Genomic DNA, 26,749 nt, shown 5'->3' with positions numbered 1-26,749 from the left:
TGCAGCAGCACAGTATTATTCAAATAATTCAGCAAGTTCTCCATAGGCCTGCATCGGCAAGGCACAGCAAAGAGCCAATTTGCTACTGATGACTTCAGAAATGATTCTATTTATCAACAAAACCCTGAGCACACCAGAATAGCAACAGCAGCCTTAACCTAGAGACCTGGCTAAGAGGTAGTCCCTCTATGTCTGCTACTACCATTAGCAAGGTGAGTGATTATTATGACAGAGAACGCAAAAAGTCTCTTTCTCCCTAGGCAGACGTGTAGATGGAATGGTATGTAAAAAGAAAGGAAGAGAGGGAGGGGGAGAGGAGGATGGATGGATGGATAGTAGATAGATAAATAGACAAGTAGATAGATAGATAGATAGGTAGATTTTTTAATCCAGATTTCATCTCCAGGAATGTCATAAAAGGTAGCATTTACTTCTCAGTCTTACTTTGCAGATGTCAAAACTAAGGAACTATAACTTGAAGGGACTTGTCCAAGTCGATGTCCACCAACAGAGATGGAGACAGAATTATAACTCGTAGATAAATTATCATTATTCTAGAGCAGTGGTTCTTAACCACAGGGTGATTTTTGCCCCGCAGGGATATTTGGCAAGTCCCAGAGACAGTTTTGATTCATGACTCGGGGGCAAAGGGGTGGATGTCACCAGCATCTTGTGGATTGAGGTCAGGAGTGCTGCTAAACATCGTATAATGCACAGGACAACCCCCCATGACAAAGAATTATCCAGCCAAAATGCCAAGGTTTAGAAACCTTTTTCTAGAAATGCTGTCAGTAAACTATGCCCCACTGTCTGCTTTTGTGGAACACAGTCATGCCCTATTGTTTACACATTGTCTATGGTTGCTTTTGTGCTACACCAGAAAACCTGAGTTGTTGTGACAGAAACTGTATGGTCCACAAAGCGTAGAGTAATGATTATCTGACCTTTCATAGAGAGTTGGCTGATCTCCATTCTATAGCATAGGTTATTATTGATAGAGACTAAAAGGCACTACTTCCTTGCTGGCCAGGATACGTGCCATACAACCCAAAGGAGCACAGTTCACATACTCCAAGGTAAATGGAATTGTACAACGCAGTGGTCCTGTGTATAGATTGGGTAGATAAGAAGAGTGACTTACAAAGACAGTGGAGATCTACTAGAAAAAGTTTCCTAGGAAGTCTTTCCATGGTCTCTTTGCCTGAGTATCCTTCACATTCATTAAATACACCAACCCTAAATGTCTACCTCAGGCTTATCCTGATGGAATATTAGTGCCTTGATAATAGATAGCCTCTGACTTGACGATGGGATTGTACTGGGCCTACCAAGACAAAAATGACAACTTGGAAATCAGTAACAGTAGCCTTCATTTAGTGAGCATCAGTATCTGCCAGGACTTAAAGTGGAAACGCAAAAGTCCATCCTTAAAATTTACCCTGGGCGGGACTTCCCTGGTGGCACAGTGGTTAAGAACCTGCCTGCCAATCCAGGGGACATGGCCTGGGAAGATCTCACATGCCGTGGAGCAACTAAGCCCATGCACCACAACTACTGAGCCTGCACTCTAGAACCCGCGAGCCACAACTACTGAGCCTGCATGCCACAATTACTGAAGCTCGCGTGCCTAGAGCCCGTGCTCTGCAACAGGAGAAGCCGCCACAATGAGAAGTCCATGCACTACAATGAAGAGTAGCCCCCACTCACTGCAACTAGAGAAAGCCCACGGGCAGCAACAAAGACCCAAAGCAACCATAAATTAATTAATTAATTAATTAAAAATTCTGAAAAAAATTTTACCCTGGGCTTAGCTGAACATAGAAAGGGACATTTTCCTTTGTAGAATTATGAATGTAGAGATCATTAGAAGCAAGGGCTAGTGTACCTACTTCCTCTTTCACATCTTCAGAATCTGAGTCTTTGTCCTCTTCTTCGTCTCCATCATCTTCAAAATCTTCTGAGTGGGGAAAAAAAAAAAAAACAGAGGTGAAATGGATGAGGCTTCCCCTTTGCCTTGGATTGAGATTCTCGCCACCCAATGCTTAGTACTTCCCACAAGTAAGGGGCCATTATTAAGTGTACAGGATCCCAACACACGCTTACACTTATCAGATGTGTAAATCACGCGCACATAGGTACGTGAGAGCACTATATCATGATGTCTAAACTGCTGTCCCACACTGAATGCAAAATGAGTGCAGAATAAAATGACACATGAATACCATTCTGGCTTCCTTCACCCAATGTAGAAGTATTTACGCAACTTCTATGTAGAAGTATTTATGCAACTAACATTGCCAGAGTTTAGTGATCACGTAGATGCCAAAGCTGTTGTAATGTAGACAGCACTTTGATTCCCTAATTTTAATACGAAGGAACTGATTTAAAACAAAAGTCCACAGAAAGCACCCAGTGTCATTGTGACAAGATGATGCCTATGGAAAATCTGTTCCCTGGAAAGAGGACAAGGTTGAAAAGCACTAGTATCTTCTGACAACAAAACCTTCTAGGAGATTGGATAATCATACTTTCAAGTATTCTAAAATGACTTGCATGGGGTGGCAAAACAGCAAAAGTTTGATTTCAATTTCATCCTGAGGGCAAATTAATTCCAGAACCAGTCTGTATGGTGGAGGGACTCCATCATGGGATTGCAAATAGATTTTTTAAAATCAGCTGAGATGACTCTACAGGCATTCCATAGCTACCAGGCAAAGTGCCAACACTTAATAATTAAGGACAAAATTAATAAGCTTGGTATTATGAAAAACTAGCTTTCTCATACATGTCTCTAATTACTTATTAGATAATCAGTTGATCTGTTAAAAAAATTGATTCTACTTTCATCCACATTCCTCTGAAATAGTATCCAAATGCAAAAGTTCATCATAAGGCTCATAACTACGAGCAAAATAAGTACAGAAGAACTACCCACATACTTTACCTTCAGTTAGAACACGTGGAGGTTCAGAGGTGGTGCTCCCAGGGACTGGGAAGGAATAAGCACTGCTGGCTGTGACCAAGGGAAGTGGGCTCTTAGGGTAGCATTGCCTCAGGATCTGAAGCACAAGGGAGATGAGAGCCTCCAGACTTTTGTCATCCAGGCAGTTCTGAACAAAGAGAAGATCATATCAGACACTGACATCTTGTGTGGAGTCCCTTTGCTATAATGTTATTTTAAGTAATGGATTACACGCAGCCTAAATGGACAGTAATAGCCTTAATGTAGAACTTCTAATCTGAACATTCTAATGTAGAATTTTGTCTAACACAGGATCTGCTTTGGTCCAGTGTGTAATCTGCATTTTTATTTCTCTTTTACAGCTAATATATTACTGGAATGAATGTAGTCTGAAAATAGACTTCAGAGACTTTCAAGGGATGCTGCACCTAAGGTAAAACATGGTCCAGAATAGCTGAGGGAAGAGGAGGTAATGGCATCTTCCTTCAACCATCCATGTGTTGTTGTGAATTATTGCCTAAATTAGAGAATGAGTAGCTGAACTGATAGAAGTCTTACTTTTCTCTTTTAGCTATGATCTGAAGAGAAAAATATCAAGGAAAAAGGTAAAATATGAAATCAGAAGAAAGACTAAGAGAATCCCAAGTACCTAAATCAAATAACATGCTTCTTCTCAAAGCCCACAGTGGTGATCTCTCTTGGTATCTACACAAAGCAAAGAAAAATTGGGTTTGCAGATGTAACATTTTGATACTGATGGAACATGACAAGACCCTTCTTTTCAGACACTGTGAAAAATGTAAGAACAAGTTTACTAAATTGAGAGACAGAGAGTTGGGAGTAGTCAGTATGTCTTTGGCAAAAATATGGCCATTTTCTGCAGTCCCTTAGTAAATGTTTTGTCTACTGACTTGATACAGAAAGTTGACTAATGTAAGCCTCCAGTTTGGTATTCCTAAGGCGTTTCCATTAAGCTCTAAGGCCAAGAAGTCATAGTAGGAGATATGGAGGATGCTTAGAACATGCCACAGGGCAGTGACTGTCTACAATTATGCCATGAATGGTACCTCCAGGCCCACATTATGGGCTGCTCCACAGGAAAGAACATGGAGGAAAAACATTTCATAAAATTTAAGCCATGGATTCACGCTACCCAAATGACTCCAAAGTAAAAAAAATGTAAGCCAACTTTCAAAACAGAAATTTCTTAATAAAATCAACAATGCTATTTCCGAGGAGGAGCTTCAAGATGGTGGAAGAGTAAGACGTGGAGATCACCTTCCTCCCCACAAATACATCAAAAATACATCTACACGTGGAACAGCTCATACAGAACACCTACTGAATGCTGGCAGAAGAACTCAGACCTCCCAAAAGGCAAGAAACTCCCCACGTACCTGGGTAGGGCAAAAGAATAAAGAAAACAGAAGAATAGGGACGGGACCTGCACCAGTGGGAGGGAGCTGTGAAGGAGGAAAGGTTTCCACACACTAGGAAGCCCCTTCGCGGGCGGAGACTGCGGGTGGCGGAGGGGGGAAGCTTCGGAGCCGCGGAGGAGAGCGCAGCAATAGGGGTGCGGAGGGCAAAGCGGAGAGATTCCCGCCCAGAGGATCAGTGCCGACCAGCACTCACCAGCCTGAGAGGCTTGTCTGCTCCTCTGCTGGGGTGGGCGGGGGCTGGGAGCTGAAGCTCCGGCTTCGGAGGTCAGATCCCAGGGAGAGGACTGGGGTTCGCTGCATGAACAGCCTGAAGGGGGCTAGTGTGCCACAGCTAGCCGGGACGGAATCCGGGAAAAGGTCTGGAGCTGCCAAAGACGCAAGAGACTTTCTCTTGCCTCTTGGTTTCCTGGTGCGCGAGGAGAGGGGATTAAGAGCGCTGCTTAAAGGAGCTCCACAGATGGGTGCGAGCCACGGCTAACAGCACAGACACCAGAGACGGACTTGAGATGCTAAGGCTGCTGTTGCCGCCACCAAGAAGCCTGTGTGCGAGCACAGGTCACTCTCCACATGTCCCCTCCGGGGAGCCTGTGCAGCCCGCCACTGCCAGTGTCCCGTGATCCAGGGACAACTTCCCCAGGAGAACGCACGGCGCGCCTCAGGCTGGTGCAACGTCATGCCAGCCTCTGCCGCCGCAGGCTCGCCCCACACTCCGTACCCTTCCCTCCCCCCACGGCCGGAGTGAGCCAGAGCCCCCGAATCAGCTGCTCCTTTAACCCTGTCCTGTCCGAGCGAAGAAAAGACGCCCTCAGGCGACCTACACACAGAGGCGGGGACAAATCCAAAGCTGAAGCCTGGGAGCTATGCGAACAAAGAAGAGAAAGGGAAATCTCTCCCAGCAGCCTCAGCATCAGCAGATTAAATATCCACAATCAACTTCATGTACCCTGCATCTCTGGAATACCTGAATAGACAACAAATCATCCCAAATTGAGGCAGTGGCCTTTGGGAGCAATGATTATATATATATATATATATATATATATATATATATATATATTTTTTTTTTTTACTTTTTCTATGTTTCTGAGTGTGTATGTGTATGCTTCTGTGTGTGAATTTGTCAGTATAGCTTTGCTTTTACCATTTGTCCTAGGGTTCTGTCTGTCCATTTTTTGGTGTGTGTGTGTGTGTGTGCGTGTGTGTGTGTGTGTGTGTTTTGGTATACTTTTTAGTGCTTGTTATCATTGGTGGATTTGTTTTTTGGCTTGGTTGCTCTCTTCTTTCTTTCTTTTTTATTTAAGTTTCTTTTTCTTATTTTTAATATTTCTTATTTTTTATTTTAATAACTTTCTTTTACTTTCTTTTATTTTTTCTTTCTTTCTTTCTCTTTTTCTCCCTTTTATTCTGAGCCGTGTGGATGACAGGGTCTTGGTGTTCCGGCCAGGCATCAGGCCTGTGCCTCTGAGGTGGGAGAGCCGAGTTCAGGACATTGGTCCACCAAAGACCTCCCAGCTCCACATGATATCAAACGGTGAAGATCTCCAAGAGATCTCCACCTCAACACCAAGACCCAGCTCCACTCAATGACCAGCAAGCAACAGTGCTGTACACCCTATGCCTAACAACAAGCAAGACAGGACCACAACCCCACACATTAGCAGAGAGGCGGCCTAAAATCATAATAAGGTCACAGACATACCAAAACACACCACCGGACGCAGACCTGCCCACCAGAAAAGCAAGATACAGCCTCATCCACCAGAACACAGGCACTAGTCCCCTCCACCAGGAAGCCTACACAACCCACTGAACCAACGTTAGACACTGGGGACAGACACCAAAAACAACGGGAACTACGAACGTGCAGCCTGCAAAAAGGAGACCCCAAACACAGTAAGTCAAGCAAAATGAGAAGACAGAGAAACACACAGCAGATGAAGGAACAAGGCAAAAACCCACCAGACGAAACAAATGAAGAGGAAATAGACAGTCTACCTGAAAAAGAATTCAGAATAATGATAGTAAAGATGATCCCAAATCTTGGAAATAGAATGCAGAAAACACAAGAAAAGTTTAACAAGGACCTAGAAGAACTAAAGAGCAAACAAACAATCATGAACAACACAATAAATGAAACTAAAAATTCTCTAGAAGGGATCAACAGCAGAATAGCTGAGGCAGAAGAATGGATAAGTGACCTGGAAGATAAAATAGTGGAAATAACTACTGCAGAGCAGAATAAAGAAAAAAGAATGAAAAGAATTGACGACAGTCTCAGAGACCTCTGGGACAACATTAAAGGCACCAACATTCCAATTATACGGGTCCCAGAAGAAGAGAAAATAAAGGGACTAGACTGAGAAAATATTTGAACAGATTATAGTTGAAAACTTCCCTAATATGGGAAAGGAAATAATTAATCAAGTCCAGGAAGCACAGAGAGTCCCATACAGGTTAAATCCAAGGAGAAACATGCCAAGACACATATTAATCAAATCTTCAAAAATTAAATACAAGGAAAAAATATTAAAAGCAGCAAGGGAGAAACAACAAGTAACATACAAGGGAATCCTCATAAGGTTAACAGCTGATCTTTCATCAGAAACTCTGCAAGCCAGAAGGGAGTGGCACAACATAATTAAAGCGATGAAAGGGAAAAACCTACAACCATGATTACACTACCTGGCAAGGATGTCATTCAGATTCAAAGGAGAAATTAAAACCTTTAGAGACAAGCAAAAGCTAAGAGAATTCAGCAGCACAAAACCAGCATTACAGCAAATGCTAAAGGAACTTCTCGAGGCAAGAAACACAACAGGAAAAGACCTACAAAAACAACCCCAAGAAAATGGTAATAGGAACATACATATAGATAACAACCTAAAATTAAATGGATTAAATGCTCAACCAAAAGACATAGAATGGCTGAATGGATACAAAAACAAGACCAATATGTATGCTGTCTACAAGAGACCCACTTCAGACCCAGGGTCACATACAGACGGAAAGTGAGGGGATGGAAAAAGATATTCCGTGTAAAAGAAAATCAAAAGAAAGCTGGAGTAGCAATTCTCATGTAAGACTAAATAGACTTTAAAACAAAGACTATTACAAGAGACAAAGAAGGACACTACATAATGATCAAGAGATCAATCCAAAAAGAAGACATAAAAATTGTAATTATTTCTGCACCCAACATAGGAGCACCTCAATACATAAGGCAAATACTAACAGCCATAAAAGGGGAAATGGACAGTAACACAATCACAGTAGGGGACGTTAGCACCCCACTATCACCAATGGACAGATCATCCAAAATGAAAATAAATAAGGAAACACAGGCTTTAAATGATACATAAAACAAGACGGACTTAATTGATATTTATAGGACATTCCATCCAAAAACAACGGAATACACTTTCTTCTCAAGTGCTCATGGAACGTTCTCCAGGATAGATCATATCTTGGGTCACAAATCAAGCCCTGGTAAATTTAAGAAAATTAAAATCATATCAAGTACCTTTTCTGACCACAACAGTATGAGAGTAGATATCAATTACAGGAAAAAATCTGTACAAAGTACAAACACATGCAGGCTAAACAATACACTACTTAATAACCAAGAGATCACTGAAACAATCAAAGAGGAAATCAAAAAAAACCTAGAAACAAAGGACAATGAAAACACGACAACCCAAAACCTATGGGATGAAGCAAAAGCAGTTCTAAGAGGGAAGTTTAGAGCAATACAATCCTACCTTAAGAAACAAGAAACATCTCAAATAAACCACCTAACCTAACACCTAAAGCAATTAGAGAAAGAAGAACAAAAAAACCCCAGAGTTAGCAGAAGGAAAGAAATCAAAAAGATCAGATCAGAAAAAGAAATGAAGGAAACAATAGCAAAGGTCAATAAAACTAAAAGCTGGTTCTTTGAGAAGGTAAACAAAATTGATAAACCATTAGCCAGACTCATCAAGAAAAAAAGGTAGAAGACTCAAATCAATAAAATTAGAAATGAAAAAGGAGAAGTAACAACTGACACCGCAGAAATACAAAGGATCATAAGAGATTACTACAAGCAACTATATGCCGATAAAATGGACAACCTGGAAGAAATGGACCAATTCTTAGAAATGCACAATCTTCCAAGACTGAACCAGGAAGAAATAGAAAATATAAACAGACCAATGACAAGCACTGAAATTGAAACTGTGATTAAACATCTTCCCCAAACAAAAGCCCAGGACCAGATGGCTTCACAGGCAAATTCTATCAAACATTTAGAGAAGAGCTAACACCTATGCTTCTCAAGCTCTTCCAAAATATAGCAGAGGGAGGAACACTCCCAAACTCATTCTACGAGGCCACCATCACCCTGATACCAAAACCAGACAAAGATGTCACAAAGAAAGAAAACTACAGGCCAATATCACTGATGAACACAGATGCAAAAATCCTCAACAAAATACTAGCAAACAGAACCAAACAGCACATTAAAAGGATCATACACCATGATCAAGTGGGGTTTATCCCACTAATGCAAGGATTCTTCAATATACACAAATAAATCAATGTGATACACCACATTAATAAATTGAAGAATAAAAACCACACGATCATCTCTATACATGCAGAAAAAGCTTTGGACAAAATTCAACATCCATTTATGATAAAAACCCTGCAGAAAGTAGGCAGAGAGGAAACTTACCTCAACATAATAAAGGCCATATATGACAAACCCACAGCCAACATCGTCCTCAATGGTGAAAAACTGAAACCATTTCCTCTAAGATCAGAAACAAGACAAGGTTGCCCACTCTCACCACTCTTACTCAGCATAGTTTTGGAAGTGTTAGCCACAGCAATCAGAGAAGAAAAGCAAAGAAAAGGAATCTAAATCGGAAACGAAGAAGTAAAGCTGTCACTGTTTGCAGATGACATGATACTCTACATAGAGAGTCCTAAAGATGCTACCAGAAAACTACTAGAGCTAATCAATGAATGTGGTAAAGTAGCAACAACATTAATGCACAGAAATCTCTTGCATTCCTATACACTAATGATGAAAAATCTGAAAGAGAAATTAAGACAACACTCCCATTTACCACTGCAACAAAAAGAATAAAACACCTAGGAATAAACCTACCTAAGGAGACAAAAGACCTGTATGCAGAAAGCTATAAGACACTGATGAAAGAAATTAAAGATGATACAAACAGATGGAGAGATATACCATATTCTTGGACTGGAAGAATCAACATTGTGAAAATGACTATACTATCCAAAGCAATCTACAGATTCAGTGCAATCCCTATCAAACTACCACTGGCAGTTTTCGCAGAACTAGAACAAAAAATTTCACAATTTGTATGGAAACACAAAAAAACCCAAATAGCCAAAGTAATCTTGGGAAAGAAAAACGGATCTGGAAGAACCTGGCTCCGTGACTTCACACTATACTACAAAGCTACAGGTATCAAGATAGTATGGTACTGGCAGAAAAACAGAAATATAAATCAATGGAACAGGATGAAAGCTCAGAGATAAACCCATGCACATACGGTCACCTTATTTTTGATAAAGGAGGCCAGAATATACAATGGAGAAAACACAGCCTCTGCAATAAGTAATGCTAGGAAAACAGGACATCTATGTGTGAAAGAATGAAATTAGAACACCCCCTAACACCATACACAAAAATAAACTCAAAATGGATTAAAGACCTCAATGTAAGGCCAGACACTGTAAAACTCTTAGAGGAAAACATAGGCAGAACACTCTATGACATAAATCACAGCAAGATCCTTTTTGACCCAGCTCCTAGAGAAATGGAAATAAAAGCAAAAATAAACAAATGGGACCTAATGAAACTTAAAAGCTTTTGCACACCAAAGGAAACCATAAGCAAGATGAAAAGACAGCTCTCAGAATGGGAGAAAATATTTGCAAATGAAGCAACTGACAAATGATCAATCTCCAAAATTGACAAGCAGCTCATGAAGCTCAATATCAAAAAAACAAACAACCCATCCAAAAATGGGCAGGAGACCTAAGTAGACGTTTCTCCAAAGAAGATATACAGATTGCCAACAAACACATGAAAGAATGCTCAACATCACTAATCATTAGAGAAATGCAAATCAAAACTACAATGAGATATCACCTCACTCCTGTCAGAACGGCCATCATCAAAAAATCTACAAACAGGGCTTCCCTGGTGGCGCAGTGGTTGAGAGTCTGCCTGCCGATGCAGGGGACACGGGTTCGTGCCCCGGTCCGGGAGGATTCCGCATGCCACGGAGCGGCTGGGCCCGTGGGCCATGGCCGCTGAGCCTGCGTGTCCGGAGCCTGTGCTCCGCGGCGGGAGAGGCCACAGTGGTGACAGGTCTGCGTACCGCAAAAAAAAAAAAAAAAAAAAAAAAAACCCACAAAAAACTAAAAGTAGAACTACCATACGACCCAGCAATCCCACTCCTGGGCATATACCCTGATAAAACCATATTTCAAAGAGAATCATGTATCACAATGTTCACTGCAGCTTTATTTACAATAGCCAGGACATGGAAGCAACCTAAGTGTCCACCGACCGATGAATGGCTAAAGAAGATGTGGCTCATATATACAATGGAATATTAATCAGCCATAAAAAGAAATGAAATTGAGTTATTTGTAGTGAGGTGGATGCACCTAGAATCTGTCATACAGAGTGAAGTAAGTGAGAAAGAGAAAAACAAATACCGTATGCTAACACATATATATGGAATCTAAAAAAAAAAAAAAAACCAGTCACGAAGAACCTAGGGGCAGGACGGGAATAAAGACGCAGACCTACTAGAGAATGGACTTGAGGATATGGGGAGGGGGAAGGGTAAGCTGGCTGGGACAAAGTGAGAGTGTCATGTACATATATACACTACCAAATGTAAAACCGATAGCTAGTGGGAAGAAGCAAAATAGCACAGGGAGATCAGCTCGGTGTTTTGTGACCACCTAGAGGGGTGGGATAGGGAGGGTGGGAGGGAGGGAGACGCAAGAGGGAAGAGATATGGGCATAGATGTATATGTATTCACTTTGTTATAAAGCAGAAACTAACACCATCGTAAAGCAATTATAGCCCAATAAAGATGTTAAAAATAAATAAATAAATGTTATTATTAAAAGAGGAAAATAAATATGTTACTTAGCCCCCTCCTCCCCGCAAAAAAGAATGTTATTTCCCCTTCCATGTACTCAAATAATACCAGTCAGGTCTCCTGAACCAACAGCAGGAAACACTCTCCAAGGAAAATAAATTCCTTGAGGCTATTTTATCGCTGGGACTGGTCAAATAGTTTTAAGTGCTTACTGAAAAGTATGAGTATTGGGAAAAGAGAGAACTGAGCACGGAGGATGAAGAATGGTAAGGTAGATGACTGATCAGAGATAATGCTCTAAGCTTCAAGCTTAGGAGGTAGTGAGCCAAGTCCAAGCCAGGCAACTCAGTCAAAACTGCCAGCATTTTGGAAGCCAGGTCTGTCTATGATTGCCCTTGGTAGTATTGCTGATGATGGTAACAGTGTAATGTTTTACTTGGTGTGGGATTATTATGCATTATAGACAATCTGATCCTCTGAACGTTTAAAGGATGCTCAGAGGATCTGTGCAAGGCTGTGGGACCCAGGAAACAAAGAGGTGGGGTTATTGAGAGAGAATCATGGCAAGCAGTGGCCTCAGCAGGAAGGCAAAGAACAATATGATGGGTGAAGTCTGTGGGAAGGACTCAAAAACAGTTCTTTCTCAGTCACTCTCATGCCCAGTAGGCTTGCAATTACACCACAAGCACCGATAAAAACAGTAAAGGACAGTGGTTTTCAAAGTGTGACCCAGACCAGCAGTATCAACATCACTTAGGAATTTGTTAGAAACACAACTTCTCAGGGTCATCCCAGACCTACTGAATCAGAAACTCTGAGGATGGGGCCCTTGCAGCCATGTAGATGGCTTTGATCACAGTTAACTTAGAGAACCTCTGGTCCAGTGGACAGAAATACTGACTGTTGAGGAAGACCATCAGTTTCAAATCCTTTGAAATGTTGAAATCAGAGAGTCTGCATAAACTGCTATGCCAGCCCTCAGCCATAGTAAGCATTGAAGACAAATCTCATTCCCTCGTCCTCTTCCTCCTCCTCCTTTATTTTCTTCTTCTTCCTCCTCTTCTCCTTCATTTTCATTGTCATCTCCATCAGTTGCAGCAGCAGCAGCAGCAGCAGCAGTAGAAGCAGCATAATTTGCAGTAGCTACTGAAATGACATCACTAGATCCAAGGTTCCCCATTTGGCCATCCTGTGACTTACGCATCTTCTCTGGCAGGAGAGGGGAGAGAATGGATGGGCAGCTCTAACTCCAGCACAGCTGCAAGGGCATCTGTGCTCAGAGCACTCAGCCCGGGTGCTGGGAAGCTTTTCAGGCAGGAGAAACCTGGCCACCAAGTGCAGATTCTGCCTCTGCTCACATCCTGCTTCCATTCCCAACAGTAACTGGAGGCTGGGAGCTCATTGTAAATTTGCTTAATTGAGCAGTTGAGGTCTTTATTGTCCTGCTGAGGAACTGCTTCTAAAAGCCTGCTTCTGGGCTCACAGCCCCTTTCATGCCTGTGCTTCACTTGGTATTTTCTCCACTCTCTTCTTGTCATAGACCTGTACCTCTGGGATCACCATCTTTTCCCTGTATTACTCTTTTAATTGTTTTTTTTTTTTTTTTTAACGCAGATCAGTAAAACAGTCAATAATGCAGGGGGCAGAGGAGCTGGCTAAAGCACACGAGCCAGAGTTGGGAGATTCTAGGCATCAGCAATACGGGGGGAGTGTCACAAAGGCTGGGAGAGATTCAAGATATGGGGGCACAGGCTTACAAAGGATGGTGAAGCTTGGAAACAGTCAAAGCACTTCCTCATCCAGAGGAATAGAATGGAAAATGTAGCTATTTCATGACCGAGAAGCTCTGAAAGCTGTAATGATGGAGAGAAGCCCAGAGGCGACAGCAGACAGAAAAGTAGATATTGGTTTGCAGTGCAGTATTATGTTATTGTTTAGAGGAGGGGAAAAAGCTTTTTAAAAGAAATGGTTAGTCTACAGATGCCGTGGTTGGAAAACGGCACTCTCGTTGACCGCTTCATTACCTCAGATGTACTCAGGTACAGAGAAATTGGAGAGTGTCCAGAGAGAAGCAACGAGACCAATGAAAGTAGTGCAGAGACTGACTAATACGAAGACAGCAAGGAACATGATGTGTGTGAAACATGGCTGCCTCGGCCCCAGGAGAGGTTTGGTGAGCAGATGATGGGTATTTGGGAGATACTCACATCATCCATGGAGAACGTATAGGTAGCCTCGCATGATGGTGTTTAAATTAGCCCTAATCAAGTGAAATTAAGGAATTTATTATTTGGTTGAAATCCAGGAAACCCTAGACACTTATTCCACTGGGGTGCAGGTAAGTGACAGCCCTTATAGGTGCTACTCCTTGTGCCTGGGATGCTCTTCCTCGTAAAGTTGGCATGACAGACTCCTTCCATAATTCAGGTCTCAGCTTAGGTGTCACCTGCTCAGAGAAGACTTGACCTCTCTAAGAGAAGGTCAAGTCTCCCTGCATATGTAAAAGTCACTGTAGACCTGTGCCCTTCCTCTGTTGATTTCACAGAGCAATATGAAATTATCTTCCAGATTGAATTCTTTGCTTCCTTAGTGTCCAACTCTCTGGTGGAATGCTTGTCCCAAAAGATCAGGGGTCTCGTCTATCATATTCACCACTAGGTCCCCAAAACTAATCATTATTCCAATAACCACTCACACTCATAAAGCAGTTAAGTCATGGCAAGAACCCTGCTAACATAAACATGTCTGTGTTAACTTATTCAGGCCACGCAAAAACCTAGATTTTATCATTTCTATTTTTTTTAAGAAGAAGAAACTTGAGTCCCAGAGAAGTTGGGTGACTTCTCTAAAGTTGCACAGCTATAGGTGCTAGGGCTGGGATCTGAAGCCAGGTTCTCTAGCTTGAAAATCAACACTCTTAATCACTGCACTACCCAGTGTGTACCCAACTAATACGTATTGAATAAATGAGTCAATCAGTACATGAGTGAGTGAAGGAATGAGGATTTGAGTCCACAACATCTGCCCAGAGCAGGAAGCAAGAAACGTATTGAGGTTTCCCAGCTTTAGTGAAGGTGAGTCCTAAATGATGGCCTTCAGGAATCATCCAGATGTCATCCAACTGCAAAGATAATCCCCATGCTGATTACCTGTGTGGTGCTGAAAAGGATCTCCATGCCCTGAGCTGCCAGGAAGGCCTCCCTGCCAGACCGGAGGTTGGCAATATGCCTGAGGCAAAGCAGAAGCGCCCTGCGGATCAGCACGTAGGAACTGGTCGTGTCATGGCTGTGCCAGTCCTGATGCAGCCTGAACAAGATGGTGACATAGCCTCTGTTCACTGCCCTGCGGCTGTCAGACTCTGAAACCAATGGGAAAAGACAATGTCAATCACAGGCTGGCCATACCTGCCTGAGGATGTCCCAGTGTACCTCCCACAAGATACTAATTCATCATAAAGGGAATGAAAATAACTTTCTATTGGAGAAAACTGGCAGATATCACCTTCATCAAGTGACCAAAGTCAACATCAGCAGATAAGATGCCCTGAGAAAGACACACCATCACTTTAGCATCACTTAAGCACCACTTTAGCATCACTTTAGCATCCCTTCAGCATCTCTTCTATGATTTTCCTGCCCCAAAATGCATAACCTAAATGTTACTATGAGGAAAATCAGCAAACCCAAAATGAGGGACATGATGCAAAATATCCAGTCTATAATTTTCAAAAATGTCAAGGTCATGAAAAGCAAAAAAAAACAAAAAACAAACAAAAAAAACCCAGGAATTGAGCTAACAGAGACTAAAAAGACATGGCATGTCAGTACGATATATAATTATAATTTAGATCCTGGACCAGAAAACAACTTTTTTCTTTTGCTACATAAGGCATTAGTGATGCAATTGGTAAAATATGAATAGTGTTTAGATTAACCCATAGTATTGTATAAATGTTTATTGTCAGATTTTGATAAACTATTATATGTTTACATAAGTGAATATTCTTGTTTTTATGAAATTCACCATTGTGAAAGTCTATAACATTCTCAAATAGTTCAGAAAAAGGATAATAGTGTGTGGGGAGAGAGAAGAAAGGAGGTGGGGGGAATCCACAGGATTTCCATTCCTCTTTCCTAAGCCTCAGTAGACTTGGGATATTGTCATTTGGGTTGAGCAAACTATAAGGCTTAGGTTAAAAAGGAGAGGACCCTGAGTGACAGACATAATGTCAGGAAGGCTGCCATGTGTAACAGATGTGTTGGGTGTTTTCCGTAAAGAGAACAGAAGCCAGATCAGCAAGGGGTTGGCTCCGTCCACGAAAGGAACTCCTCAGGCTCAAGGCTACCCAATAGGGAGCTGGTCTCTATGTGGTAATGAGCAACGTGGCACCAAAAATATCCAGAAAGAGGTTGGAAGTCCACCCAGCAGGGATGTGAGGACAGGGCTTCCTTACATCTGACAGGGAGCTGTAATAGCATGCTCTTACAGTTCTCTTCCCCTCTTTCACACCATGACTACCCTTTGTTAGTTGAATGACCCTGCGTGAGACCTCCCATGAGACCCCTCTGATGGGTGAATCATTTCTTCCTTTTTCCATTATGAAGAAAGAAAGGGGGAAGAATGGTCCAAGATACCTCTCTCAACAGTCCACATACACCACTTCTCATGTTAAGCTCCTCCACCTACAGGGTTGGCGGACAGACCAGTTCAGGTCTACCCAGTAGATGGGGAGATAGATACTCTCTGGATCCTGGTCCTCTCTACCCCTGTGGACTAGGTACCCCGAAGAACTCTAACGGGCTGACTCTCAGGAACAAACGCCCACATCTTGCAGCTCTGCCCTCTCACGACTGCATTTCTCCATTATCCATACTGTTCATGCTGGTTTATGAGACAATCTATGTTTCTGGATGAGCATGTGAGAGAGAGATCCCCTGAACTGTAACTGGATAAGTAAAATTTCAGCTCCAAGTCAGATTTTTTCCTAAGACCATATAAGTGCACATGAGTCAAACGATAACATGAAAATTCAGTGCTTTATTCCAGAAGGGTTTTCTCATAATATTAATGGAATTCTCCTTTTCTTCTACTTGTTTGTCAAATTCTAAATTGTCAGGCTTGACTGAGCCCCACTGAGATTTCTGACCCATTTGTGCAGTTGGTTTTATATTTTTTTTCACTTTTGACAACATTTCATTCAGCCATGACCCTAAATTGAGAGCCATGAGCTTTATTCACTCCATGATGTGTTTGTGGAAGGTTTAAATCACCTTCATTACCTCCTATAATGAATTATTCTTTTGTATCAAAAATATTTCTCTCCTCGGCTGGTCCCAGCCACAAAGCACTGGACTTCTTTACCGCCTAAATGAGGTTCCAGCCTATCCAATATCTGATGTTTAAAAGAAAATTGAGGATTAGGTAGGAAGTATTAAAGGAAACTATCACCTGCTGAAAAGAAGACAGAATGGCAAAAAAAGTGCATGGGCAGTGGGAGGTTAAGAACTTTTGTCTTTTATCTATGTTAAGGGTATGAGACTAATAATGCGTTATCCTCATGACGTTCATCTCCCACTTCTGGGGGAGGGGGAGGGAGATAACGAGAAAAAAGTCTTTAATTGTCTGAGAGAAAAATCCCTTATCAGATCCCAATGATTTTATTCACGATTTCCTGTTAATCTTCAACAACCTGTCATGTTTACTAACATCGAAAATAGCTACACCTCCTCCCCCAACCCCTACCCTAAATCAGTCAATCTTTCTCCGGGAACGGCTTGGGAGTTTTGCAAAAAGTCAATATGCACCTGAAACCCGACAAGAGATCCATCAAGCTGAACAAATGTAGAGGGGAGCTGAAGAATGAAATGAGGGTCACTGGGATCTGCAACTTGCAGAAGTTTGAGAAGATCTGAGGGGAGGACAGTGCTTCTCCCAGGGAGGCCAAATAGGAAGGAGAAGATGCGGGGTTTCATACATTCCTTTGGGTGGGCTCAGGGTTTGGAGGCCAGAGAAGATCCCCAGACCAGCTGTACTTTAGTCTGTTTATGGAAATGGCTTCTTCCTAAGATTTCCTTGGAAAAAGAGTTCCTGTTCCTTAATTTTTTTTTTTAATTTCCAAAACAGATTGGTTTATGTTAAACTGGTTGGAGGATGGGGTGGAATGGACAGAGAGGACTTCTGAGGACCTTTAATTTAACAGCTCACCTCCACCCCCTTCCCCATCCAAAGGCGCTCTCCATGCCCCCTTGTCTCCATCAGCCCCTCCCTGGCAGCCTCCTGCTGAAGTTCTTATCTGGCCAGTTTTCCGGTGGCAAATCTGCATCCTTGTCCTCACCTCCAATTTATCCTCTTAAGTTCTACTCTTTCTACCTACCTTTCCAGATTTTATCCTCCTGAAGTCTTATTTGTAGCTAATTCTCAGTCTAAAATGTGACCTCGTGCTCTCCTTATTTTTACCCCACGTATTTCTTCACAGAGGTTCCAATGTTTTCTTTAGTGCAGACCCCACTGATGCAGCAGATTTTTACATTCAGGAAGAAAGAATAAAAAAAGGAAGGGAATATACCAAGATATCAATAGTACTTATGAGGGAGGAAAAGATTGATGATTCTATTTGCTTTGGGTTTTTTTAGACTAGACTTAGACTTTTCTGTAGTTTTTATTCTCCTCATCCTCTGCAATGAACTTTGACAATCAAGTAGAAAAAAGACAGGTTACCCTTTGACAGGAAGTCCGTAGTCTATAGGCCATGCCATGTTGTAAATGCCTGTGGGCAGGGCAAGAAGTCCCCGGGTTGCCATAGCAACCAATTCACCTTACCCCATCCCTTTCGAAAGTGAATTACCTACCTTGCCCCTGAAGGTATTTGGGAGCATGATCATCTCTATGAAGATGTTTGTCTTTTAACAGGAAAGCCCAGACACCTTCAAGACTCAAAGACTGGATTTCTCATGGGGAATTTCCAGCCCCATGACAGGTTGGTGGAGAAGTGCTTGGTGACCCAGATTATAATACCTGCAAGCAACCCAACGCTCTGCCACTTTTATTGGGCAAAACCAGAGGAAATTTCCATGACTGCTCTTTGTTTCCCATATCTGAGAATTTCATCACCCCTTTTAGAGTAAAGACATAGCTTAAAGTGGAGGAAAAGTGGGAACCTGCAGCAGAGGAATGAGCTGGATGCTTTCACAACCACAGCTCTAGGAATGAGATATACAAATTAGTGCAGACCTCCAAACTCATCTTTACTATCCTCGTGTACCCTTCACTGCCTTGCTGGGCAGAGCCTTCGGCTGTCAGCTTTCTTTCTGGAGTCCTTGCACATGGCTGTGACCTCCACTGCTTTCTAGCTGTGTGACCTTGAGCATGTTACTTCACAGCTCTTGTCACTAAGTCTTTATCTAAAAAACAAACAAACAAACAAAACTGATAACAGTCCCTTCCTTGTGGAACTGTTGAGAAAATTAAGCTTGATGCCTGGAACGTAATAAGCACTCAATACCTGTCGCTTATTATAATTGCCATCATCAACATGATAAGCATCATCTATTTACTGTTCCAACTCCCCCTCTGTAATTTTGGACAACAAACTGCCAAATGCTCAGGACATGAACAGATTCCTTCGGACAGCCTCACACAAGAATAGGAGCACTAGGATCACATAGTTGTTGATCTGCATTTTGGCTCTATCATTTATCAGCTGTGTAACCTTGTTTAAGTTACTAAGCCATCCTGGACTACATTTCCATCATCTGCAAATATTAAAGCAAGATAAAAGAGAGATAACTAAAGCATCACCCTTACAAGTCCATTATAAGGAATGACTGCATAGTGTAGCAGCTGGCATCAAGTATGTGCTCAATAAATGATAATCCCTTCCCCATAAGGATGACATTCAAACTTCAAATTCACTTCACTAGTGAGAATAGCCCAAGGAGAAGTTTCAAAATAAGTAAAATTTAGAACCACAGTCCTTCAATCCCCATGTAATGGAATCGACTTCTCACCCCAAATGCCCACACATCTTACACAGCTGCCTATCTGTCCTTAGACACCCCAAACATACATACCGAGGACCATTCCCCCACATTATCCCAGGAGCCCTTACAGACAATGTCCATAATGTAGAACTTTTCAGTTCCCCTCTCTGACCAACTTTACCCGAGTTGGGTCCCATTACACTAAAGCTTTTTTAGAAGACTGGGTAGTGCTGTAAGATCCTCTTGATTGATAATGGTTAAGTGTTTAATAACTCACCCTTGCTTTTGATAAGCACATACACGAGTTAGAATAAATACAAGAATTCGAGGCTCTCATCATTCTTAAGAACAGAAATCATCTTCAGCCACATAGCATAGTAGGCCATTACTATCCGAAGAAATTCTTGCCCAGGAAGATTAAATAGTTTTATTAAACAGATTTATTTCCTTCTGTTTCAGGAACTTCATGAGAATTCATTCATATGAACTACTGACAATTCAGCTAGCCCTTTTCAGGACTGTGGCCCCCTTCTCAAAAGAGAAGACCACTCAGCTGGGCTTATCAAACACCCCTCCCCAAGGCTTGCCTCCAAACCCTCTCCTCACTGGATCCCCCAACTGAGCAATTATATCACAAACACTGCCTGATCTTCATCAGGACTCCACATGCAAATACCCACCTGGAGCCACAGCACTCGCACTGTATAATATCCCACCCTAGAAATCCCCCTTTGGAGACATTACTACAACCCAAGATAATGGTGACCTTAACTACAGCAAACAATCCACTGGCCTCTGCAACAGTGCTCTTTTCAGGGAGTCCATTTAGAAGATGTTTCTGGACAAAGCAGGCTTTTACCAAGACTTCTAAATCATATTACATGAACAATAAGCTGCCTGTTTTGCCACTGTAACACCAGTTACAATTACTGAGTATTTATTTACTGAATGTTTCCTATGTGCTCAGCATTGGGCTAATCATTTTACATGATCATCTCATTTATCTCATGGAAATGCTCGAAGATAAGCATTATTTGCCTCCTCTTACAAATGAAGACACAGAGGCTGAGAGAAGTTAAATAACTTATTCAAGTCCTGAGAGCTTATAAATGGCATGTGGAGAATTCAAATGGAATCCCCCATCTGCCTCCAAAGCTGACATCCCACATCATTATCCCCAGTGCCGGTCTGTACAGATTACACTGTTTTGCATTCAGATAAAGACCTTTAACGGTTACCAGGAGAACCAGCTTCTTGAGGAGGGTTTCCGAAAGGCTGAAGGAGATGAAGCCCACGGAAGAGCTGAGGTGCTTGAGGGGCGTGGCTTTCAGCCAAATGGAACCTGGCACCGTCCCTCTGGCCAGTCGCCCTCCGTCGCCCTCCTCCGTCTTCTCTGCTCCCTCCCAGGCCCCTAAGTTGTGGCGAAAGTTGATTTTTAATAGGAGACTCAAGAAGGTTTAAAGAGTCAAGGGCTTCCCTGGTGGCGCAGTGGTTGAGAATCCGCCTGCCAGTTCAGGGGACACGGGTTCAAGCCCTGGTCTGGGAAGATCCCACATGCCGCAGAGCAACTAAGCCCGTGCGCCACAACTACTGAGCCTGCGCGTCTGGAGCCTGTGAGCCACAACTACTGAGCCTGCGCGTCTGGAGCCTGTGCTCCGCGACAAGAGAGGCCGCGATAGTGAGAGGCCCGCGCACCGCGATGAAGAGTGGCCCCCACTTGCCGCAACTAGAGAAAGCCCTCGCATAGAAACGAAGACCCAACGCAGCCAAAAATAAATTAATTAATTAATTTAAAAATAAATAAATAAAGAGCCAAATTAACAGCCGATGGTGCCTCGGCTCCCTGGAGGAGATGTTCAGGACCCCTCCTGACGCCCGGCAGGGACCCCTGAGGCCAGCCGGGAAGTCAGGCCCAGTATGTGGCTGCAGGGCTGCCGAGGCGGAGTCGCTCTCAGCCTCCCCGGCAGCTGCTTCGACGCTCCTCACAAGGGAGAAGCCGCGCTGTATGTACCGAAACATAACTAATCTTAATGTCAGCAGTAATGGAAATTACACTCCATTATCATTAGCTCAAATAAGAATAATGATATGGAATTAGCTTGCAGGTATTTTTTTCTCTTTGTAAAATAGATACTTTTCAGTAAACTTGGCTCTAAAGGAAATTTGGGTCTCAAGCAAATCTTGTTTTCCCATTGACTGCCTTTTGAAAATGAAAGATGCTTTTCCTAAGCTTCAGAAAGAGTGGCTAAGAAGGCTGAGAAACCATCCTTCATAGCATTGTTTTCAATCTAGACTTGCCTACTGCTGGTTGGGTTTTTTTGAATCACCAACTGCTTCTAATACCTTTCCACAGATACATTCCCAAGCCATAGAAGTTTCTCCACTCTTGAGAAAGCCTCAGAAGCCATATCTGCCTCTTCCTCCACACACCCAGCTCTTCCTCTGGTCCTTGGAGAGTACCATGTCCAAGGTATTAGGCTGCAGTGCTACAGGGGAAGGGACCACTAACAAATAGGGACATACTCCAGACCAGAACCCCCTGCCACTTCCCTGTATCCCATATGATGAATCAATCTCACCTTGTACTTTATCAATTCTAAGGCATATATTTTTTCACATTTTAGCATTTCCAGAATTAAGATGCTCCTTACCAATGATGATGTTTCAATGACAACTGGCAGCATTTTTTCGCTCTTCATGGCACATAAAAATTGGAGCATCTTATAGTCAATGACATCCTAGATTTGAGGAAGTAGGATTAATTTTTCAATATTTAGTTGGAAAATTCTCTAAAAGGAGCTTGTTCCCAGCAAGAAATGATCGCTTGAGAGGTTTGCTCAGCGTATGGGAATAAGCAGAGACAGTTTGCCCTGAAAGCCAGATCTTGCTGTGCCTAGGTATGCGGTGAATTATCAGCTAAAACCATACTCATACCCCCTAAACTCCAGGAACCACCATTCACTCTTTCAACAAACACACTTAACAACTACTACGTGCTAGTATGTGCCAGGCAGTATTGTAGGCACTGGGGATATTAGAGCAGGAAATGAGATGCACAAAGTCTCTACTCTTAGGGGCTTGCATTCCCATGGGGGAGCTGGGGAGACTCTCAGATCCAAATAGATGCACACACACACACACACACACAAATTAGGTAACTTCAGACAATGACGAGTGCTACAGTGAAAATCAAAGAATGATTCTAGAGGGACTGGTGGGGCTGCTACTTTAGACTGGGTGGCTGGGGCAACTCTTTGAGGAGGGGGCATTAGCACTGAAACCGGAATGTAGGAAAGAATCAGGCTGCAGAGATCCGGGGACAGAAAATTCTAGGAATCTGGAGAGGGAAGCAAGTAGAAAAGCCCAAATTTGGTGAGTGCAAATAACAAAAAGTCTGGAAGCTAAAGCCAGGTGAAGAAAGTGAGGGGAGAGCAGTAGGGCGGAGATCAGAATGCGGGACCCCCACCGCTTTGACATTCATCACAGCGGGTTGTGCAAAATCAGGTCGGGGGGGCAGATATGTCGGTCAGATTTTCTCACTCTCCTTTTTGTTATTTGTTTTTGACATCTCTGCAAGACAGCCCTTAGGAATGATCATCTTTGCCTGGACCTAAAATTTCCCAGGAGTTTTCCTATCCATCCAGAGTTTTCTTTTGAGTCTAGATTCTTCGTAGGCAAAGAAGCACCTGCTAAGCCCTAAGACGAGCCCCAGTCCCTTCTGGGTTATTGTAGAGAACCTTCCTCCTAGTTTCATTTTGCCATTTCCACTGTTTACTCATCAGAAGGCAACACTTAAAGAAGAAAGCCAGGATTTAGACCTGGAAGAAGAAAAACAGAGCACTTCCCCGCCTGCCTTTCTCTGTCAATGGACGAGGGAGACACCTGTCTGTCAGCGGCGTTGCCTGCTTCTGGCCAGAGTACAGACAAGCAGTGTGGACTACAGGAAAACAAATCTGCACGTGCAAACATCACGTGCAAATTGGTTCACACTGCATTATGTTTCCAGGCCTTGAGCATGCACAGAGCAAGGTAAACAGCTCAGCCTCTGTACTCCTGACCTGCTGTCCTTTGGCCTGATGTCATACGGCAGCACAGCACTGAAAAGTCCTGAAGCAAGAGTGAGCCTTGCGCTTCCTTGTTTGAACTCCACTCCTATCCCCCATGGTCCTCCGAGTGCCCCTTCCCTACCGCCTGGAATGTGCCCGCAGCAGCCTCCTACTTGACCCCCATGCCTCCCCTCCACTGCCCAACACTTCTCACTAAAACACACACTCAGATGCTGTCATCCTCTACTCAGAAAAATGGAACAGCTCAGGGAAATCCAGAAGATCTGTGGATGCCAACAGGGGCCTAATGTTCTCTGGGTCTCCTTGTATGCGTGTAGCAGTTGCCAGGCAGCCTGGGTGTCCCTGGGATTTGGGGGAGGGGCTGAGGAAGAGGCTGAGCGGGGTCTCTGACCCCTGCTGCCACCAGAGCAGCTCCACCATCAGCTGTTTACATGAAATGGCTCTGCCAAGGTTTTCATTTCAAGTTTAATACCTAAAATTTATTTCTTTAAAATAAAAATAAAAGATTTGAAATCCTCTGGTAGTGAAATGAAGTGGGATTTCAGTCCCACTGTGCCAGGTACACATCATGCAATCTTGGGCAAGTCAGCCAACCTCTCTGAACCTCAATGTTTTGTACAGAACCGTTTCCCAGCCTGGAACTATGGACATCTGAGGCCGAATATTATGTCGTAGGGTCGGGGGCAGCTGCCCTGTGCATTGTAGGATATTTAGCAGCATCCTGCCCTCTACCCACATGATGCCAGGAGCGCCCACACCCCCTGCAGATGTAGCAATGAAAAATGTCTCCAGACCTTGTTAAATGTTCCCTTGGGACAAAATCACTCACGCTGAGAACTGCTGCTCTAGAAGAGTTAAATAGTTACCTGTCTTGCAGGACTACGGTGAGCATTAAATGAGATAATATATGAAAAAGTGCTCTGCAAACTGCTATTATTAGAAGTCTGTTGGAAGCATCTGACTTACATCCTGACATAAACAAATAACTGTACAGTCAATCCTGAATAGGATGAGGAAGCTACTGTGCACTTTCAGAGCTCTGAGATGTTTATCTTTTTGTCTATCTCTTTCAATCTTTGTGATACCTTATCTTTGTCAATCCATAGCCAGTCATTCATTATGCCAGGGTGACACAAATTCTGAAATCCAGAACATTTAGAGCTCAGCAAGCCTGGATGTTAACCCCTGATTCCCCAGAATGAAAACAAAGTACGTAAGTGTGTGTGGATCAACCTTCTAGAGTAAGAGGTTTGAGCTTTTAGCAAACACACACGACCTTCACACACGAGCCTGAGCTTCCTTGAACACATTCACACTGTTGTCAAAGCAACATCATGGCCCAAACCTACAGGCAGACAGATAATCAGGCCAGAGGGAAAGCCCTAGAGATAGAACCAGGTCTGTAGTGCCAGAAAACAGTATAGTCTGGTTGAAACACAGCAGCCTGCTTAGTTGTGAGAACCAGGATTGCTTGCAACCTTATTACAACAAGGTTTTTTGCAGACAACAGTTTATGTCAGGCAAGGAAAACACACCACCGCCATCCACAGTTCTGTTAGACCCCGTGTGGGTGCCTGGGAACATCCTGGCCATCTTGGGAAGGTAGTGCACCATCTTGCCTATACTAACAACCATTGTCATTTCCACCGGAAGCTGACCCTTCTCATTTAATTAGGTCCAGTTTAATTGTTTAATTCGGCGTCTTAATCCCAAGAGACTCAAAAGTTACTTGACTAAGGCTCAAGGATGAAGATAACAATTTTACATCTCTCTCTGAGTCAAACTTGACTAGCTCTTCCTTAGGACCACCACACAGTAAAAACGAGCACGTGTTCCAAACCTCCTAAAGGATGCATCAGCCCGTCTTTAAATTATAATCTCTGACAATTTACTGAGCTCTGAAAGTGTCCCATGAGAATATTTATTTCAGAGGTTTTCAAACTTGATTCTTTCGAGCCCTGAGGAACTTCCATGGAAGTTTCTCAGCATCAATCACGAGCCAGGGAAAGAAGAGGTGAAAAGGGAAAGGCCAGGCTGTGATTCACTGGGATCTCCCACTTCTGCTCCCGTTTTATCTGCTTTAGATGTGTCATCTCCTCAGAGGATTTCTTTAAAAAAAAAAAAGTTTCTTCTACTAAAGCACCCTCAAACCACTCAACTTGTACAGCCCTCCCATTTTTGGAAAACCAAACTGAAATCAAGTACAATGACAAAGAACTAATTTCAGGTCCCATGCCCATTAGCCAAGTCCAGGTTTCCTGACTCCATGTGGAAGGTGAGACTCATCCTTGAAATAGGAAGATTTTCTGCTTTGAAGACAGTCACAACGGAGTTTGAATTTCAGCTCTCCACTTACCATTCATGGGATCTTGGGGAAAAAATGATTAACCTCTCCTAACTACAACTTCCTTGTATGTAAAATGGGAATATAACGTGCCTGGCAAGTGCCACTGCTCTGTAATTAATAGTTTTGATCATTATTCCCTGAAGGTACTCTCATAAACAATAATTCTCTTATCACTCCCCACCTTCCTGCCCTCTTCCTTGAGGGATCGCAGAGAACAGTTCATGAAACATATTATCAAATGGGATGTGGGATGCCTGTGAACCATGGGAAGGCAGATGGGCATCTTACTTAAGTCGTGCCTTTGGCCTTGGCAGCAAAGGTGAAGAAGGTAACAGGTTATCACAAGGGTTCAGGGGAGATGGGGAAAAGTAACTGCAGGATTCTCTGCTCTCTACCAGAGGCAGCCCTCAAAAAACCTGCGCGAGATGCAAGATGCTCCCTACCCTGGGTAAGTCCCTCTCAACCCCGCTAACCTCACTGGGAGTGCAACAAACTCCAGCAACTTTTCCAACACCGGGCTTGGGCTCCGCTCACCCTGCCTCCTCCCAGCTCCCTTAAATAATGGCAGAGCGAATGCCTCCGGGACCATCTTCAGCTAATTTCCTTCAAGACATGCAAGCTGCTAACGCTGGGAAGCACAGATAGTGTGGAATAGCAAATATGGCCAGAATTAGATTAAAATAACCTCCTGATAAACAAATTACTCACCGAAAACAAATATTGGACTGGCGCGGCCAAGATAACTAGAAGAACAGCACCACCACATGGCAGGAAGAGGAAGTACATGAGCTGCGGTCTGTGGCCAGGGACGATCAGCA

General features: G+C 43.1%; 1 protein-coding gene across 1 annotated transcript in view; it reads right to left on the bottom strand.

Annotated features, from left to right (window-relative positions):
- LOC308614034 (cytosolic carboxypeptidase 4-like) overlaps positions 1-26,749 on the bottom strand; it is a gene marked incomplete at both ends in the record, with an annotated part of 110,209 nt that overhangs the window by 32,017 nt on the left and 51,443 nt on the right. The window contains 4 exons of the mRNA XM_081228250.1: positions 1,890-1,957; positions 2,945-3,110; positions 14,688-14,896; positions 20,743-20,928. Coding sequence (XP_081084376.1) covers positions 1,890-1,957; positions 2,945-3,110; positions 14,688-14,896; positions 20,743-20,928 — 629 coding nt within the window. The remainder of the gene's footprint in view (positions 1-1,889; positions 1,958-2,944; positions 3,111-14,687; positions 14,897-20,742; positions 20,929-26,749) is intronic.

The sequence above is a fragment of the Mesoplodon bidens genome, assembly GCF_964165515.1.
Source record: "Mesoplodon bidens genome assembly, chromosome: 3".
NCBI classification, from domain to species: Eukaryota; Metazoa; Chordata; class Mammalia; order Artiodactyla; family Ziphiidae; genus Mesoplodon; species Mesoplodon bidens.
The sequence above is the reverse complement of the archived record's forward strand: the minus strand, read 5'-3'. Positions and strand labels throughout refer to the sequence as shown.